The sequence below is a fragment of the Halichoeres trimaculatus genome, unplaced genomic scaffold (genome assembly GCF_033239565.1).
Source record: "Halichoeres trimaculatus isolate MK-OKI-2021-1 unplaced genomic scaffold, fHalTri1.1 fHalTri1_scaffold_5, whole genome shotgun sequence".
NCBI classification, from domain to species: Eukaryota; Metazoa; Chordata; class Actinopteri; order Labriformes; family Labridae; genus Halichoeres; species Halichoeres trimaculatus.
Window position 1 is genome coordinate 1,854,137 of NW_027437183.1, and position 19,521 is coordinate 1,873,657.

At 40.8% G+C, this 19,521-nt stretch overlaps 1 protein-coding gene across 1 annotated transcript in view; it reads right to left on the reverse strand.

Moving 5' to 3' along the window:
* Nucleotides 1-19,521, reverse strand: part of cfap299 (cilia and flagella associated protein 299) — a 95,810-nt gene that overhangs the window by 59,957 nt on the left and 16,332 nt on the right. Inside the window, exon 3 of the mRNA XM_074669638.1 lies at nt 10,698-10,792. Coding sequence (XP_074525739.1) covers nt 10,698-10,792 — 95 coding nt within the window. The remainder of the gene's footprint in view (nt 1-10,697; nt 10,793-19,521) is intronic.

A 19,521-nucleotide genomic window follows, 5' to 3' on the forward strand; every position in this document is an offset into this window, starting at 1 on the left:
CATTTTCTATAAATTGTTGCAAATTTTGAAATTCTTAAATTTTCCAAATTTCAAAAATTTCAAATTTTATTTTTTCTTTAAATGCAATTTTAAGTTTGATTTTTTTTTTTTTGCAAATTTTAGTTTTTTTTTCTTCTTTGCAAATGTACTTAATTTAATTTTAAAAAATGGATTTTTTTTACAATTTAAATTATTAGTGATTTTTCCAAAAATTTTGCTTTTTTTTTTTTTTTTTGCAATTTTTTGAAATTTCTAAATTTTCATTGTCCTATTGATTTTAGCAAATTTATAAATTTGAACAGCTTCCCTTTTATATCCTTTTAACCACTTATATTTATTGTTAAGATAAACTGATTTTGTGGCTCTGAATCTCTTTAATCCAGCTGAGCGGAGGCAAAATGGTTTCTTTAAAAGTAAAGGTCACAGACTTCTGATCTAGACTGTGTCACCAATTAGTCTCTATTTCTAAATGCATGTGCGTCTTCTTTAAATTAAAGATTGAATTTGAGCCAGAACACAGTAATGGACTGCTTTGTTAGCTCATACAGTGCTAGAGTGTCTTCAATATTTACAAACAGGATGAGCGCCAAAGGTTGTGTCCCTGAATACCTGGAGACACGTCAGTGGTTACGCTTGAAAAATTTACTCACACCGTCTCAAATTTTGGGGGCGAAATGCGATCGTTTAGGGACAGTCCAAAGCCCTGAATTCATCTCTGTCCTCGTCCTCATTTGTTCTCTATGTTCCTGTTGTTGGCTCTTGATGGACCCCCTCGATGGACCCCCTTGATGGACCCCCTTCATGTGTTTTCTCTCCATCCTTCCATCCCTGGGACGCTGGGTGCTGGAGCTGCCTGTGTGTGAGGGAGGACTGAACATCTGTGTTAAATCCAACCTAAAGGTCTCTGCTGGTCCCTGCAGGAATGTGCACCTGCCCTGAGCCCGAGATGTTTTCAGGCTCAGAGTGTGCAGCAGGTCCTTTAATGAAGCTGCCTTTAAATCATCAGAGGAGGCTCAGGAAACATCTCTGCGCTCAGTCTGAGGATTTATTCTCCCTCTTTTACGGCCGTGTTGAGACAAACTGAAGATATCATCGCTTCAGTCGTTTGTCATCGCCTTTGTTTACACCTTCATCCTTTTTTCTGCTGAGTCATCTCTCTGGATTTCACTCTGAAACAGCGCTTCGTGCTCCAGTTGGTGTGTTTTCATCCTGACAGAGAGGAAAGCCAAATGTTCCTCACAGTCTGAACTCTGAACTCATCAAACTCGTCTCGTGTGTGGGGCCACAGGTGCAATGATCCAGCACTTAAAACACAAACATGTTGGGCTCATCAAAAAAAATGTTTTTTTTTTTTCCCCTATTCATCGATTAATCATAAATATAATCATCAGAGTAATCGATTACTAAAATAATGGTTAGTTGCAGCCCTTATTTACAGACAAAAGTATGACAGGAAGCAGAGTGGATCTGCTCAGCTACAGAAAGCTTTAGTTTGAGCAAGAAAAAATGAAATATGATTTAATTTCTCTTTTCTATGATTTAAGACATACTGGTCCAAGGTAAAGCCCCGCAGACCCCCCTAACACCAAAATAAAATAAACTGATCCCCTGGATAATCTGCTCCTGATAAATCTTTAACTGTTTCCAACGTGAAGCTGATGGATGTCACGATGCTTACAGTCAACATCTCCTCAGCGTTCCCCGAGAGTCCCAAACATCCACGGTCTGAATCAAACACAAACATGAGATCGAGTGGATCTGCTTTCCTGTGCTCTGAAAAAAAAAAAAAACAGGGGCCACATTTGTTAGGCTGGACTACAGCATCTGTTCACAGAGAGGAGGGGCCGTCTGTAACCTCATCAGCTAATCACAATCCATCAAAGATGCAAAACTCATCAAAGATCCTCTATTGACAGCATCAGAGATCCTCTATTAACAACTTAAAAGATCCTCCATTTACACATCAAAGATCCTCTATTGACACATCAAAGATCCTCTATTGACACATCAAAAATCTTCTATTTACACATCACAATCCTCTATTATCAGCTTCAAAGATCCTCTATTTACAGTATCAAAGATCCTCTATTGACACATCAGAGGTTCCACTATTGACACAGCAAAGATCCTCTATTGACGCATCAGAGATCCTCTATTGATGCATTAAAGATCCTCTATTGACACATCAAAGATCTTCTATTGACACATCAACGATCTTCGATTAACAGCTTCAAAGATCCTCTATTGACAGTATCAAAGATCCTCTATTTACACATCAGAGATCCACTATTGACACAGCAAAGATCCTCTATTGATGCATTAAAGATCCTCTAATGACACATCAAAGATCCTCTATTGACACATCAAAGATCTTCTATTTACACATCAGAGATCCTCTATTGATGCATTAAAGATCCTCTAATGACAAATCAAAGATCCTTCATTGACAGCATCAAAGATCCTCTATTGACAGATCAAAGATCCTCTATTGATGCATTAAAGATCCTCTGACTAATCAAAGATCCTCTATTGACAGCATCAATGACCATCTATTGACAAATCAGAGATCCTCTATTAACACATCAAAGATCTTCTATTTACACATCAGAGATCCTCTATAGACACATCAAAGATCCTCTAATTACAGCATTAAAGATACTGTATTAACAACATCAGAGATCCTCTATTAGCACATCAAAAATTGTCTAGCAACAGAATCAAAGATCCTCTATGGACAACATCAGAGTAGGGATGCACGATATTATCGGCACAATATCGGTATCGGCTGATAAAAGCTTAAAAACACGTTTATCGGTATCGGCAGATATGAAAATTTCTGCCGATATGCACAGCCGATAAACTGCTATTCAGTTAGGATTATTATTATTTTCCATCTGAAAAATAAGCTCCTTAAATAAAATGTAGCACTTCATTTATTTGCACTGCAGAGCTCTGTGTCTGTCACCAGGTTGTTACAGTAGCTCCAAAATAATCAAATGCAACTTGGTTATGTTTTAAAATGCATTGTACATTTAAAGTTCATGTGATCTAAAGAAATTATTTTTCTGTATTTCAATACTGAATAGAATAGAATAGAATAGAATAGAATAGAATAGAATAGAATAGAAAATACTTTATTTATCCCAGAGGGGAAATTCAGGAGTCACCGCAGCATTTAAGAAAACAAAAGTAAGAAAGAGTATAGAAAGTGCAAAAAGATCCATAAGAAGTTAGATGACGACATCCCGTCCACCACTCGTCCACCACTCTCCAGCCCAGTCAGTCTCCACCTCCACAGGGTCCAGGACTGAGCCTCTCCAGCAGTCTGTTCAGTCTCTGTCTCCTGGATCCTGTCTGCTTACAGCAGGCGAAGCTCCTCCAATGTGGGGCCGGCGTCCGATGTCAGCTCCGTCAGCCACGTCCGTGAACAGCACGATGCCGCTGGGTTAGCACAGCTAGCTCGTCCATCCCTCGGGGCTAGATCCCACGTTCCCGACAACGATGGATAGAAGGACAGGTCCACATCGTCACCTCCCAGCTCACATCAGAGAACCAGCACGTCGTCCTCACCTCCTCCTCCTCAGCTCGAGGGAAATCATCAAGCCCTACACCAGTTAGCATTGACATGCTACAGGCTGCTAACAGCTAATTTCGCATGTAAACAATGCAGCCATGGTTACATGTAGGATCTCCAGACAAACACAGGAGAAAAGTAGTAAAAAATACCGTCGAAGCCACAAAAAGTTTGGTGTCCGTGACCGACAATGAACCATACAAAGTGATGATCCACTCCAAATACAAAGATTACGAAAAAGAGACGAAATAATTACAAGACACGACAAAGACGAGAGAGCTGCTGCAACAGGCAGCTACTTGGGTAGCGCCTAGCAACGGAAAAAAGTCTGAAAAAAGAATGTCTTGAGTTTGAAAAAAATAATACATTTCTTATTTATGGTAAAATCAAATGTTTTTAGTCTTGTTTTATGCGTGTTTCTTAAACAAATAAGACCGTCACAATAAGAGTAACATATAAATTCCAGTACAGGATAGACTAAGCTTTCTTTACAGTGAAAAAAAAACAAACAAACTTGTGATTATCGGTATAGGTATCGGCCAAAAGGGGTTTCGATATATCAGCATATCGGATATTGGCAAAAATCCAATATCGTGCATCCCTACATCAGAGATCCTCTTTTGACACATCAAAGATCCTCTATTGACAGCATCAATCACCATCTATTGACACATCAAAGATCCTCTATTGATGCATTCCTCTTTTGACACATCAAAGATCCTCTATTGACACATCAGAGATCTTCTACTGACAGCATCAAAGATCCTCTATTGATATCATCAGAGATCCTCTATTGACAGCATCAACAATCCTCTTTTGACAGCAACAAAGATCCTCTACTTACAGAAACAAAGATCCTCTATTGACTGCATCAAAGATCCTCTATTGACAGCACCCCTGGAGCCATTCAAAGAGTGATGACTTACCTCAATGACAAAGTGTCGTTATTTTTCAACTCCTTCGCAACATTTGACAGTGTTACAACCAGAAATAAAAACAGACCTCTGTAGGTCCCTAATGGTTCCTCTTTTGAAAAAAATAAAACAAAACAAAATAAAATAAAAAAGCATTTCAAAAATCAGACAGAGGCACAGCTCCTCCTCAATTCAAGACCTTTTTTGTGCCACTCTTTTCACAACGACCCAATAAATCCATTAAAATCTGAACCCTACCATGACAACATGCAGACAGGGGAGCTTAAGGCTGTTAAAAACTTATATAACACTCAGTATATACTGTGACAGGGTGTAATCTTTCCCCATTCTTTCACAAATCCATGCGTGGCAGATTGGCTGCACTGAGCGACGGGACACAGCTGCCATGTTGGCTGCGCGCTCTAACACGACACGTAAAGGTTTGGCTATCACTTTTCTTTTTATAGACGCAGACACCAGCCATGAAATCCACTTCTTGTCATCGGCCAGGAGCAATATTTCAGGGCTAAGTGTTTGCTCCGAGGCCTCTGACTGCTCCCTGAGAGGAACAAGTACATCACCTCGTCCCTTTGCATCCTGGGAAAAGTTTTCTCAAACAAAGAAAAGTTAAGAAGAAGATCTGCTCTGAAATCAGACATTTCTCTGGACTTTAAGGATAAGGATGCTGATGCTAATAAGGCTTTTAGGTGATTAGCTCTCAGGTTTTGTTAACGTGTAGCCGTGGCTCAGAAATCTGAAGCTGATAGGTGGATTCTCAGATACCACAATGGTTCCTCCCGTGGACAAAAAGTCCTTTCTGTCCTGATGGACGGTCACAAACCGCCGTGTCCCCACCTCTCCACCTCTCTGTGACACCATTCAAGTCAAGGTCACCCGATAGCCCTGCAGGACTCAGAGGGTCCGGCTGCTTTGAAATCTAACTGCCCATTGTAGTTTTTACTGCCCATGACGGCAACAAAGGAAGCGCACACACACACACACACACACACACACACACACACACACACACACACACACACGAAGCCTGTAACGCAATAGGGCTGGGAATTCCTCTTTAATTTCAATGCTATACTTGATCTCTGGGCTGCATGACTGACCACCTTATTATCTATAGCGACAGGAGCTTATCAATACAGGAGCGGCTGGGTCCACAGACCAAAGACAAACACCTCCTTTATGCAGGATGTCCCCTCTGGGCATGAGACACGCAGCTCGGGCCAACCAGCGAATTCCTCGACTCAAAGGGTGGGAGACTGAAAATCAGTCTGTGACACTTTGATCCAAGACCACGAGGGAGTCAGGGACAGCCGGGTCTTTGGTCCTAAGTTTGTTCAAACTGACCTTTATTTCAAAAAGTAAAATCTGTGATTGAAAGAGTAAGCTGAGTTTAACAGTTCCTCCTCCTGGTCTGGTTTTAGATCTGTGAGCCATGTCTGTGAATAGCATGATGCTAATCTGCCTTCTGGTATTCCCTCTGTTGCTGGGTTAGCACGGCTAGCTCGTCCATCTTATTGGAGATAGATCTTACGTTCCCAATAACGATGGATGGAAGGACAGGTCCATGTCGTCACTTCTTAGCTCACATCTGAGAACCAGCACGTCGTCCTCACCTCCTTCTCCTCACCTTATGGGGAAACATCCGGCCTAGCACCAGTTAGCATTGGCCATGACCAACAAATGAACCATACAAAGTGATGATCCACTCCAAATACAAAGATGATGAAAAAGAGGTGAAAAAAATCACAAGGAGCGGACAAAAAAGAGAGCGCTGCTTCTTATAGAAACATAAAACTGTCAAACCTGAATCCAAAGAAGTTTTTCACTTTCAAAAGTCTTGTTTATTGCACAACCTGTGAGTGCATCACTCCTGGCAGCTGGGTCTTATCCATGTCAGCACGTTTGGCTGGTTTCTGAAGTGTTTGATCAGCCTATGTTGTAACCTCTGATAGCCTGAGAGCGTCTCAGCATCGACACGCAGCGGGCGGGCCAGCTGGGTGGGTGGTGGCAGCAGCACACCTTCAGTTTCAGACCTGAACCTCCAACAATGGACGGCCTCAGGCATCCCGTGCAGGTGTGACCTGGATTTGATAAAAAACTGAACTCCTTACCCAGAGCAAATAAAGCCCGGCTGCCCAGGTGCAGCTTTTGTTTGTGTGTGACTTTTGGCAGCGAGGAGCTTTCGCAACAGTTCACACAATGAAGGAGAGGCTGTGATCAAGGAGACGGAGGAGGAAGATACGTCTGAAACCAAACACTGAGCAACAACTGCAGGACGGACTACAGTCCCTGATTCAGACTCTGTCACTGACTCTGTGATCCATGTAGAGCAGGGGTCTGCAACCTTCACTTTTTACAAGAGCCTTTTTTTCTCAGCTCACCTGAATTAAAGTCATTCAGGAGCCACAAAATCAACTTTAGCATGAGACTAAGGACAAAAAAGGGAATAACACTCTAAACATAGTTAAAAGCTAGAGCTTAGTTATCTAAAAAAGATTTTTTTGTGTGTGTCGATTAAATTGTACATCATGTCTTAGTTTTTTTATTTTTAATAAATTTGCAAATATTTAAAAAAATTGAAAATTTTGCAAGATGATGAAATTCATAAATTTGAAAATCTATGAAATTTCAATAAGTTGCAAAATTTTGCAGAATTCCAAAAAAATTGAAATTGCAAAAATTTCCAAAACCTGCAAAATTAAAAAGTGCAAAAATTATGAAATTTCAAAAATTTGCAAAATTAATGAAATTTTGATTTTTTTTAATGTAAAAAAAAATCCAAAAATTTATTTATTTCCAAAAAAATAGAAAAAAATAATTTCAACTATTTGCTAAATTTTCAAAAAAGTATATAAAAAATAAACTTCAAAAAATTGCCAAAACTATATCATTTAGCCAAAAATTTAAAAAATCAATTCCAAATATTTGCTTAATCTTCAAAAATTATTTTAATTTTAAAAAGTCCAAAATTGCATAAAAAATAGATAAATAAATTCAAATATTTGCTCAATTTTCAATTATTATTTTTTTTTTTTTTAGAAAAATTGCAAAATCTATCATAAATGTAACCTAAATAGAAAAAAAATAAATCCTGGACGACTCAAACTGGAATCTAAGTAGTAGCAATTTAAAAAAACAGTAATATTAGTGTTGATGATTTCTGATCATTTCAAAGTTTGGATGAGGTTCAGACAGATATCTAGAACTGAGACTTTTTCAAGACCACTTTTAAACTCCTCACAGCTGCTTTAACATTGAAAACCCACAAAACAGACAGAAAAATTATCAGAACACGTTTCTTTTTTTACAACCAAGTGGAGCGGGGATTAAAGCTCTTCAACTCTTCACATCTTTCGATGGCTGAAAATGTAGCAAGCTTTGTGTAGGAACAAGAATCTAATTTTGCATATTAACATTTTAAACCTACACTATGTATTCCTGTTTTTCTCCTGTTCTGTCTCCAAATAAAGAACACCAACCATTAAAAATGTATCATCATCAGGAACAATGTGTGTCTGGAGTTAACCTGAGGAGGAGCAGGCTTCATGTAGATCCTCCTCCTCCTCGGTGGAGCTGGGTGGTCTCCTTATTAAACCTCTCCGAGCATTAACTGCTCTAATTTCTCACTTTTATAAAACAGATTTTCTCACACAGAGAAAGGACGGGGAAAATAAGGAGCAGATTTCACTTTTAACGGGGTGTACTGGTTTGCTCTTTGAGCAGATGTTGAAATCTCAGCGTGTGTGTGTAAACACTGCATGGATCGCTGCACGCTGAATCATAACACTAAACTCATTACATACAACATGAATATGTACGACACGGAGTCCAGCATGTGTTCCTCTGCACGTCCACACACACACACTCACACACACTCACACATGTAGATGTGTGGGGAACATCTGTGGAAGGTAAATATACCAGCGAGGTCAGGCTGCAGAGATTACCTGGGACCTAAACACCTTCAGAGTCTCAGAGACCGGGAGAGGTCCGGTTTTAAACAGAGAGCGGCTCAAACATAATAAACCCATCACTGAGTCAATACTGCGGAGAGGAAGCTCTTAAAGGGCACTTCTGTGTTTTTAAACAAGACCCCCATTTCTACATACTACAGGATCTGCACTTTTGGACCGTGACAGCAATCAAAAGTGAAGCCAAACCATTCAGAGCTCCCCCTGCTGACCAAAGGAGAGCAGTATCTACTCCTCTTCCTCCTAAGTATATCCTATCCTAAACGCCAAACCATGAGCTCAACACAGCTTCACCTGTCACCCATCAGTCAGCTCACACCTTTAGACGATCCATGGAAATGAACCTTTTGGCTAACAGTGTGTTAACATGTGTCTAAATGGGAACAAACCTTATTGTCAGAAGTTTTGTTTGTCAGAAAATCATAAAGGCCCATTAGTCAGAAGTTTCTTTAGTCCAAAAATTAGCTTTGAGTTTCAGGATATCAACCAAAGTTTATTAACATTAACGACTCTAGACCTGTTTTAAGAAAATATCCTGAGATAATGTTTGATATGATTTGGCGCTATATAAACAAAGATTGATTGATTGATTAATTGATTGATTGATTAATTGAGTAATTTAAAACAATACAAAATTTGTGACCAACAGGCCTTCTGATTTTCTGGCTAACACGCCTCCTGACTAAGTAGCCTCCTGACTAAAGGGCCTTCTCAATTTCTGACTAACAGACCATCACACTACCAGGCCTTTTGACGAACAAATCTTTGACTAACAGGCCTTCTGACTTTCCGACTACCAAGCCCTCTAACTAACATGGCTTCTGTTTTTTTGACTGACAGGCCTTTTGATTTTCTGACTTAGAGGCCTTCTAACTAACTAGCCTTCCTAGTTTCTGACATACAGGCCTTCTAACAAACAGGCCATCCAATTTTTTAGCTTACAGGCCTTTTGATTTTCTGGCTTAATGGCCTTCTAATTAACAGGCCTTCTAATTAACAGGCCTTCTAATTTTCTGACCTACAGGCCTTTTGATTTTCTGAACTACTGGTTTTCTGATTTTCTGACTAACAGGCCTTTTGATTTTCTGAACTACAGGCTTTTTGATTTTCTGACTTACAGGCCTTGCAACTGAAGTGCCCTCTAATTTTCTGACCTACTGGTTTTCTGATTTTCTGACTAACAGGCCTATTGATGTTCTGACTTACAGGACTTTTGATTTTCTGACTTACAGGCCTTTTAACCAACAGGCCTTTTTTGCTATTCTGACTTACAGGACTTTTTTCTGACAGGCCTTTTGATCGTCTGACTAACAGTCCTTCTTAATAACAGTCCATTCAATTTTCTGACTTACATGCCTTCTAAACAAACAGGCCATCCAATTTTCCACCTAACAGGCCTTTTGATTTTCTGACTTACAGGCCTTCTAACTAACAGGCCTTTTGATTTTCTGACCTACAGGCTTTTTGATTTTCTGACTTACAGGCTTTTTGATTTTCTGACTTACAGGCCTTGCAACTGAAGTGCCCTCTAGTTTTCTGACCTACTGGTTTTCTGATTTTCTGACTAACAGGCCCTTTGACTAACAGGCCTTTTGATTTTCTGACTAACAGTTCGTCTTACAAACAGGCCATTCAATTTACTGACTTACAGGTCTTCTGGTTTCTTAATTACAGGCTTTCTGACATTCTGACTTACATGCTTTTGATTTTCTGACTCACAGGCCGTCTAACAAACAGGCTTTCCAAATTTCTGACTTACAGGATTTCTAATCTTCTGAATTATAGGCCTTGTAACTAACGTGCCTTTTGATTTTGTGACTTACAGGCCTTCTAATGTGCGGACTTAGAGGTCTCCTGACTCACAGGCTTTCTGATTTCCTGTGTAATGGACCCTCAGAGAATTTGGTGGATCCAGTTTAAATGTCAATAAATGCATCTGTCCTCTTTTAAAGAAAAAAACCAAACTGATTTTCTGAAGGATGAAAGTCCCTCAGACCGGTGCACCTGGCTCTCAGGCTCTCAGGTGAGGCGGTCTGAGTTTGGTAAACATGGTTTCATGGTTTTATGGTTTTACGTGTCGGGGGCCCACAGCTGGCTCTTGTGGGGCTCTGGGGGGACGGGTCTCTGACACAGTATGGATTCTGTTCCTCCTTAATGGCATTGCAGGAATATTTGAGGGGAATCCCATTACGTAGCCATGTGAGTGCTGTAATAACGTACTCACAGTCGTGTTCCCGCTGCGGTCGGCCTCCTCTGGCTCTGCCAGCGCTCTCAGGAAGTTATCTTTGAGCTCCTTTCCTGCACTTGCCAGTGTCCTGGAAAAGACAACACGGGAAGGGTTTGAAATGTTTCTCTGAACCTGGAGAAAGAAGTCACACAGAGAGCGAGACGTCTTTCTTTACTGCTTCAGGAACTCTGGCCTACATTCGCTCTGAGAGAAACACTTTTTAAAAATGTGCTGAAAGCTCCAAATCATTTCCTAACAGGCAGGATGCTGCAGAAAAGAGATAATCTGTCAGCGCTGAGCATCTCATCAAACTCCCATGACACTCCCACATACCCTGAATACTTCTTCAGCACAGGATCTGTCATAAAAACTGTTGATGTAAAAAGGCTTCTGCTCCGAAAGAATTACAACAATGTCCCAGCTGCCTCTGCTCCTGTCAGGTTTGGGCTGACGTATGAAATCTTCTCAGAGCTTAATGACTTTATGGGACACCGTAGGAGCTTCTTTTTAAAGTGAACTCTGTTTTTGGCACAGCCACACATGCACACCTGTAAAAACACACACTAATATTTGAACAGTTAACACCGCCGTACGAGGAACAGAAACTCTGGCTCAGGTCCAGGACGGACTGAGCACAACATTCATCAGTTCCACGGCGAGTTAACGTCTCACAGGCTGTAAACAGGTCGCTGCGCCGCGCTCTGATGTGGTCAGAAAGAGCAGGAGGAGAAAGAGGAGGGAGAGGGAGTAGAGAGGGTTCCTGTTGGCTTGGTTTGTCGTCTTTCCCAGCTCTTTTTCTTTAATTGAAGCTGAAAGTCGTGGTTGCATCAATTAAATGATCAAAATATAAACATCTGAAGATTAAAGAATAATCTGAGTTCAACAGATTATCAAAGAGCTGTCCAGACTTCAGCTTCTCACACGCTAAAAATATTTTAAACTTATAGGAATAAAAAGACCTGCAGTTCCTTTAGTGTCCACTAGAGGCTGTTTGAGCCAAATCAAACCCACTCAGTCCTGTTTCAACAGCAAAATAACAAAAATATACATTTCTACAGCTACATTAAAGATATTTTATATCAAAATTACATCTTTTTTGCGTTGGATTTAATTTTTTTTAAGATGATACGAAAACTTTTTGGTTCAGTGTAAAACACTTAGCACTTCTTTTAAAACTGAGAGCTACAGTAAACAGTAATAGAGTAAAATTAAGTGTTTGTGCCATATATTTAAACAATTTTCATGCAAGATTCAACATTTTAATTTAAAAGATGGAACATATTACATTTAAACTACATTTTTTTTTTGAGCTACACTAAATTTTTACAGTTAATAAAAACTTAAAGTAAAACAGCTAATCTGAAATTAAACAATCTACAGGAGAGTTAATAATATTCCCATAAAAATTCAACATTCTTCAGTAGAATAACTAAATAAATTATATATATATATTTTATAATAATAATAATAATAAATTAAATTAAATTGAATATATATATATATATATATATATATATATATATATATATATATATATATATATATATATATATAAATTATTTTTTTTATATCAGAAAAATTTAACAGGTATACTGTAGAATTAAACTGCTTGCGAATTAGAGTAAGTACTGATCAGGTCCGAAGTTATACACATACATTTTACAGTTCAATTTAACACTTTTACAGCAAACTTTAAAAAGCAGTTTCTATGTTTTTGGCAAAAATTGAACTATCTTGCAGTAGTTTTACCCTTTTTTTTTACTGCAGCTGTCCCATTGTGGCTGCCTGTTACAGCAGCTCTTTCTTCTTTGTCCATTTCTTGGAACTATTTGTCCCTTTTTCGTAATCTTTGTATTTGGAGTCGGTCATTACTTTGTACAAGTCATTTGTTGGTCATGGACACCAAACTGGTTTTGTCTTCAGTGATATTTTTACTACTTTTCTCCTGTGTTTGTCTGGAGATCCTACATGTAACCATGGCTGCATTGTTTACATGTAAAATCAGCTGTTAGCAGCTTGTAGCATGTCAATGCTAACTGGTGCAAGGCCAGATGTTTCCCCACGAGGTGAGGAAAAGGAGGTGAGGACGACGTGCTGGTTCTCAGGTGTGAGCTAAGAAGTGACGACATGGACCTGTCCTTCCATCCATCGTTATTGGGAACGTAAGATCTATCTCCAATAAGCTGGACGAGCTAGCTGTGCTAACCGAGCAACAGAGGGAATACCAGAGGGCAGGGTAGCATCATGCTATTCACAGACATGGCTAACAGAGCTAACAGCAGACACCAAGGCCACATGTGAAGAGCTTCACCTGCTGTGAGCAGACAGGATCCAGGAGACAGAGACTGAACAGACTGCTGAAGAAGCTCAGTCCTGGACCCTGTGGAGGTGGAGGCTGGCTGACTGGACAATGATGGACAAGCTGTCACCATCTATTTTCTTATGGAGCTTTTCACACTTTCTATACACTTTCTTACTTTGGTTTTCTTGATTGCTGCTGTGACTCCTCCTGAATTTCCCCTCAGGGATAAATAAAGTATCTTCTATTTGTGTTTCTATTTTCTATTCTGACTGTACAGGACACAGAGAGCAGAGGTCAGACCTTCACAGCAGCTCAGAGAGAAAGTCCTCTGTCCAAACCTCCCCTAAAACACCTGTGAGTCTGAACCAGGAGCCCTCTGCCTGTAAATCTTTTTCTGAGCTGAGTCCACGTCTTTCTGTCCAAACAGAGGACAGCTTCAGTTTGACTCTGCATTAACGTCTGTTTTAATCCACTTTTTATCCATGAAGCACTTTAAAGAGCCACAGCAACCTGCTCTCAGCTCGGCTCGGCTCAGCTTGGCTCGGCTCTGTTACAGCGAAGGAGAACCTGGAAGTCTAAATTTACCCAGATTTGGAGGAGGATTGTAATTTATACTGCTCGTTTGGCCTGAGCCCCATAATGAAAGTCTTAGAGGAATCCCACAGTGGTGAAAAAGTGCACGGACAGCACATATTTGGAGGCTGGAGGCTCACTCCATCTTGTGAGTGAGTGAAGGATTGCTGCTGGGTCACGGGGCCCGAGGCCCCAAAGTAAACACAGGTGCTGAGGAGCAGAGTGACTGGGGTTACCCCGTCCAGTAGCTAAAGCAACACACACAGTCACGAATCAGGACGCTCAGAAACACGTGGAGCAACGCAACTTTGAGTCCCCCCTTCATTAACCAGCAGCTTATCAAGCCTCATTTGGAGCGCGCAACAATTTCAGCCAGAAATGAAGGTTATTAGCAGCTAATGATGAGGTTAGAGCTGGAGGCGTGTTTCTGGACTGTGGTCAGAGCAGGTGGGCAGAGGACGTATGCGTGTGAAAGAGCGTCTGTCAGACAGATCAATGAAGAATGAGAGGAAGCTCCAAAAACAAGGACAAACATCTCAAAATAAAATTTCTGCTTTTACCTCAGTGTTTGCTTTCTGGATTTTTCCCACTGAGTGAAGAGACGTTCAAGAGACGTCCTTTCAAAGTCATTTTTGGTTTCCTGAACATGTAGACTGTTACTCAAGACATTTTTTTTTCTCCAACATCTGCTGAACGTCCATACTATGTCTGTATAAGAGCTATCTGCTGCGCAAAAAGACGATCAAAATCTCTGTCCATGCCAGGCCTTAAACCTGCATCTGTGGCCATTTTCGGCATCTTTGTTGTCTTTATGGGGGGATTATCAGTCTACATCATAAAGATGTGCATGCATCTTGAACACAGAAGCATCGTTTAACTTCATTCAGACGAGTTATCATTTTTTAAGCACTAAACTCACCCTGTCATACCTGTTAGAAAGCAACTGTTTTGGAGTTAAAAGCGACCATGCTAACTGGTGACTCTCAGCTGAAGGTATCAGTGATTGACGGCAGAGAGTCTCCAGTAAACAGGGTCACACTTCACGCAAAAACACCAGTGACTTCTGCGGGTGTGTAATTAAATGTGTTAACCAGGTTTGACCACAAACAAGCAACATTAGCTGCTGATATTTACTGATTTAATGAAAAGGTTAGTTTGGAGTTAAGTCTATGACCAAACATGGACTCAATTCAGAGAGGAAATAATGAGTAAACTTATAAATCCTGATTAACAGAATCAGATTTTGGGATTGAAGTAAAATTAGAAAATATTGTGAAATGATGAACCAGTTTTTTAACCCTGAAATACTCAACCATTAATATTCTGATTTGCTGCAGTTCTCTGGACGTAGTTTTCTGTTTCTTTTATCATGAACCTGGTCTCAGACTCAGCAGTCTGTGAGTGCGTCCCAAATCGCATACTTCCATACTCAAATACTCAAAATTTTGAGTATACTGCGTCAAAATGAAAAACAGTATGCATAGTATGCGAGAAATGAGTATGCAAAAGTACCAGGATGAATCAGCCCGGATTTTGAGTATGCAGCTGTGGACACTTAACGCACTCATTTCCTCCTCTGGCAGCAATGTATAAATGTAAGTTATTGATGTTGTTTTTTACACGTGTTGTTTCCACCAAGCACCATCAGCTGTTGACGTTGTGTATGTGGTGTAACTTGTTTTTGTTTGTTTTGTTCTGCGAATGATAGGCTATGCCAGTGTTTCTCAAATCTGGTCCTGGGGACCCCCTGCCCTGCATGTTTTAGATGTTACCCGACTCCAACACACCTGATTCAAATGCTCAGTTCGTCATCAAGCTCTGCTCGAGCCTGATAACGAGCCATTCATTTGAATCAGGTGTGCTGGAGTGAGGTAACATCTAAAACATGCAGGGCAGGGGGTCCCCAGAACCAGGATTGAGAAACACTGGGCTATGCTAATGCTAGTTGAGCTAACAGCTATCTCAAATGCCAAAGCTCATTGGGCTAACAGTTACCGGGGCCCTAGCATTACCCGGTGAACCAGGTAAATATAATAACAAGCGGGTTAGACCCTGCACAGTGAGTACATGACCAGAAGCACCACTCAAACATTTATTTTGTGGATGTATTTTAACTGCCACAGCGCCCCGCGTAGCTCTCTTGGTAGCTTCAGTCAGCTGCACCAACCCCCATTAATAAACTCTACACCGCTGATCATGTTATTAGCTGTGTTTAATATACTACTGAAAAGGCTTTGAAAATTTGCTGGCAAATAGTGGCGGTGTTTGGCGGAAATGCACAGCACAATTAGACGTAGAAGAGGTCGACATCATGTCATCATTCATGTAAGTACGGCGCTCGGCAGTATGCGATTTGGGACAGCACTACACCCTCAAAATTTGCGCACTAAGCCAGTGAGTATGTAGTATGCTTAGTACACTCAATTTGAAAATTTTGAGTACACAGTATGGAAGTATGCGATTTGGGACACACTATTTGTCTGGGAGGGTTTCTAATTTATTGACACATGTTTACGTCCTGGTATGTCACAGTCTGGTAAGTGTCCACGGATAATGCAGTCATGAGCATCAAGTGAATTCCTCCACAAAAACTGTCTGTCCACCTAATATCTGTCCACTCCCTGATATCTTCTGTCCACTCACTATTTCACAAACCTGGGAGCCGTTTACCATCTGTCAAAGTGATGATATTAAGTTAAAGTATGTGTTTTTTGGTGGTTAACTCCTCCACTTCAGTTGACAAAACCATTATACTTCACAGTGCTTCTGCACCCAAGTTGCGCGTGCATTCGGCGTTGATAAACAAATAATCCCTCTATACTACGTCTAGTTTCTGTGCATACCTGTAGTCCAGTTTCTGAAGGTGTGATACTGTTTCGGGTACATTTTCCTGTAGCTACATTTGATTTTCTCAGCAGCAGCGTCCAAAAATGAGGTTGAAAGGACGTCCTCTGAATATCTGTTTGTGCAGTGGGAGGTACCGTGGACGTTGTCAATGGATGTTCAGGTTCACTTGACGTTCAAAAAGCCGACGTTCAAACGTTGAACTGCAAACTGACGTCCAATCAGGGTCGTGGTTAGACGTCCAAATATCAGATTTGATTTGAACGTCCATCAGACGTCTTGTGTTTGGTGGGGAGGGTTTACGTCCTGCAGGGTCAGGCAGATTATTCAGTGTTGGAAAAGTTATTCAGCAGGGATCTTAAACTCTGAGTAGAGTAAATATCCTAACACTCGCTGCTCTTCACCTTCTTCCCACTAATAGTAAGTCAAACAAATGCATCCTCCAGATGTTGCTCTGCAGTCAGCCAAGGTCAGAGAGAATTACAACAACACCTGCCGTAAACTGTGTTCTGCTTCCAGTAAGTATCTCCATTTATTTCATGACTTATATAACTGAGGCGTACGTACAGATCCATGCAGCTCTGCTGGGGGCCAACAGCTGCTCCTGCACAGCAACAAGTGTGTTTACACGCGTGTAAACAGAGCCGCACTGAGACACGAGCTGCAGCCCAGAGCAGAGAAATCCACGCTTTAAACTATTTATGCTCGATATTATCCAACTGCATCAGTTCACAGGGAGGAGGAACCTGACAGAGAGCAGATCACTCCATCAGACGCTGATTCACCTGGAGTTATGAAATATTACTGCTGCGAGCGCGGTTTTAAATGCAACCTGATGCTGCAAGACTGAGCTCCCAAAGGACACAAAGAGGCAATAAAAATACATCAGTATTATTACACCAGGTTTCACTGCGTTAAATTTATTCTAGTAGATTGGAGAGGACGTTTAATAACAGCCCTCTGCTCACAGCAACAAGTCAGAGAGAGCTGGTTAAAAAAGCCACAGTGATACGATAGTGTCTGTTTAACTTGTGGACGATGCCTGGTGCTCCCAGCCCAGCGCAGCTCCAAATCACTAGCCAGACTCTTCTCCTCTGTTGATTACCTCACTGCCCCATGACACTTTATAAGCCTAACCTGTCCAACTGCTCATTAACACAGATTTCTAATCAGCCATTTACATGGCTACATGGCCATGTAGACATGGTGAAGAGGATCTGCTGCAGGTCAAAGCGAGCATCAGAATGAGGCAGAAAGGTGATTTAAGGGACTTTGAACGTGGCATGGTTGTTGGTCTGAGTATTTCAGAAACTGCTGATCTACTGGGATTTTAACCCACAACCATCTCTAGGGTTTACAGAGAATGGTCCCAAAAAGAGAAAATATCCAGTGAGCAGCAGTTCTGTGGGACAAAATGCCTTGTTGATGCCAGAGGTCAGAGGAGAATGGACAGACTGGTTGGAGCTGATAGAAAGGCAACAGTAACTCAAATAACCACTGGTTACAACCGAGGTCTGCAGAAGAGCATCTCTGAACACACAACACGTCCAACCTTGAGGCAGATGGGCTACAGCAGCAGAAGACCACACCGGGTGACCCTCCTGTCAGCTAAGAACAGGAAACTGAGGCTACAATTCACACAGCAACACCAAAACTGGACAATAGAAGATTGGAGAAACGTTGCCTGGTCTGATGAGTCTGGATTTCTGCTCCACATTCAGATGGTAGGCTCAGAATTTGGCCTCAACAACATGAAAGCATGGATCCATCCTGCCTTGTATCAACGGTTCAGGCTGCTGCTGCTGCTGTAATGGTGTGGGGGATATTTTCTTGGCTCACTTTGGGCCCCTTAGTACAAACTGAGCATGATTTAAAGTCCACAGGAAAAAAGGGAAAAAAAAGAAAAAAAGAAAAAAAAATAACAAAAGAGAAAAAAAAGAAAAACAAGGGGGGGACACAAAAAAATAGAAAGAAAAAAAGAAAAAAGGAAAAAAGAACAAAAGAAAAAAAAAGAAAGAAAAAGGGAAAACCGAAGAAAAAAGAAAAAAAGAGAAAAAAGAAAAAAGAGAAAAAAGAAAAAAAGAGAAAAAAAGGAAAAAAAAAGGATAAAAGAAGTAAAACGAGAAAAAAGAAAAAAAAAAAAAAAAGAAAAAAAAAAAAAAACACAGGTTGCTGACCATGTCCATCCCTTTATGAGCACAGTGTACCCATCTTCTGATGGCTACTTCCAGCAGGATAACGCTCCATGTCATAAAGCTGGAATCATCTCAGACTGCTTTCTTCAACATGACAATGAGTTCCCTGTACTCAAATGTCCTCCACAGTCCCCAGATCTCAATCCAATAGAGCAGCTTTGGGATGTGGTGGAACGGGAGATTCTCATCATGGATGTTCAGACGACAAATCTGCAGCAACTGTGTGATGCTATCATGTCAATATGGACCAAACTCTCTGAGGAATGTTTCCAGGACCTTGTTGAATCTATGCCACCAATGATTAAGGCGGTTCTGAAGGACAAAGGGGTCCAACCCGGTACTAGCAAGGTCTTGAGTTTTAGCTGTAGCGTTCTTGGTCTTTTGAAGAAATAAAGAGACTCCACAACAGAAATTTTAACTCCAACCATCGTCTCTGAATTCGGATTTTGGGGATAGACTGACCCCTTAAAGTCCATGAAACTCACAAACAATGGGTCACAGGAGCTTTTTAGTTCTGGGGGTGGTTTAACAAAAACTAAAAGTTCCTGATTCCAAACCCAGCACAATCAGCAGCCTTAAGTCATCAGTCTAACTTTATCTCCATTTACAGATCAACACACTGACAAACCGCACCACCTAACGAAATCTGTTGTCTGTGTTGTCCGTGACTGTTTACATCCGGGTAGTAGAGCTCTAGAGTATCACAGAAGCAGACATTAACCAGAGCTCCAGACGCAACAGGTAGTCATGACGATGACTTTTAATCAGGAGGACTTCATCATCCTGCTGAAACCAAACGTTTGCGCTCTTTCATCACCTCTGCAGACGATCAGACTTGTCTCAGGTGTCGTCCTCTCCCGTTTGTGTAAAAATGAGTAATTCCTGCATAATTAATGGGGCGTC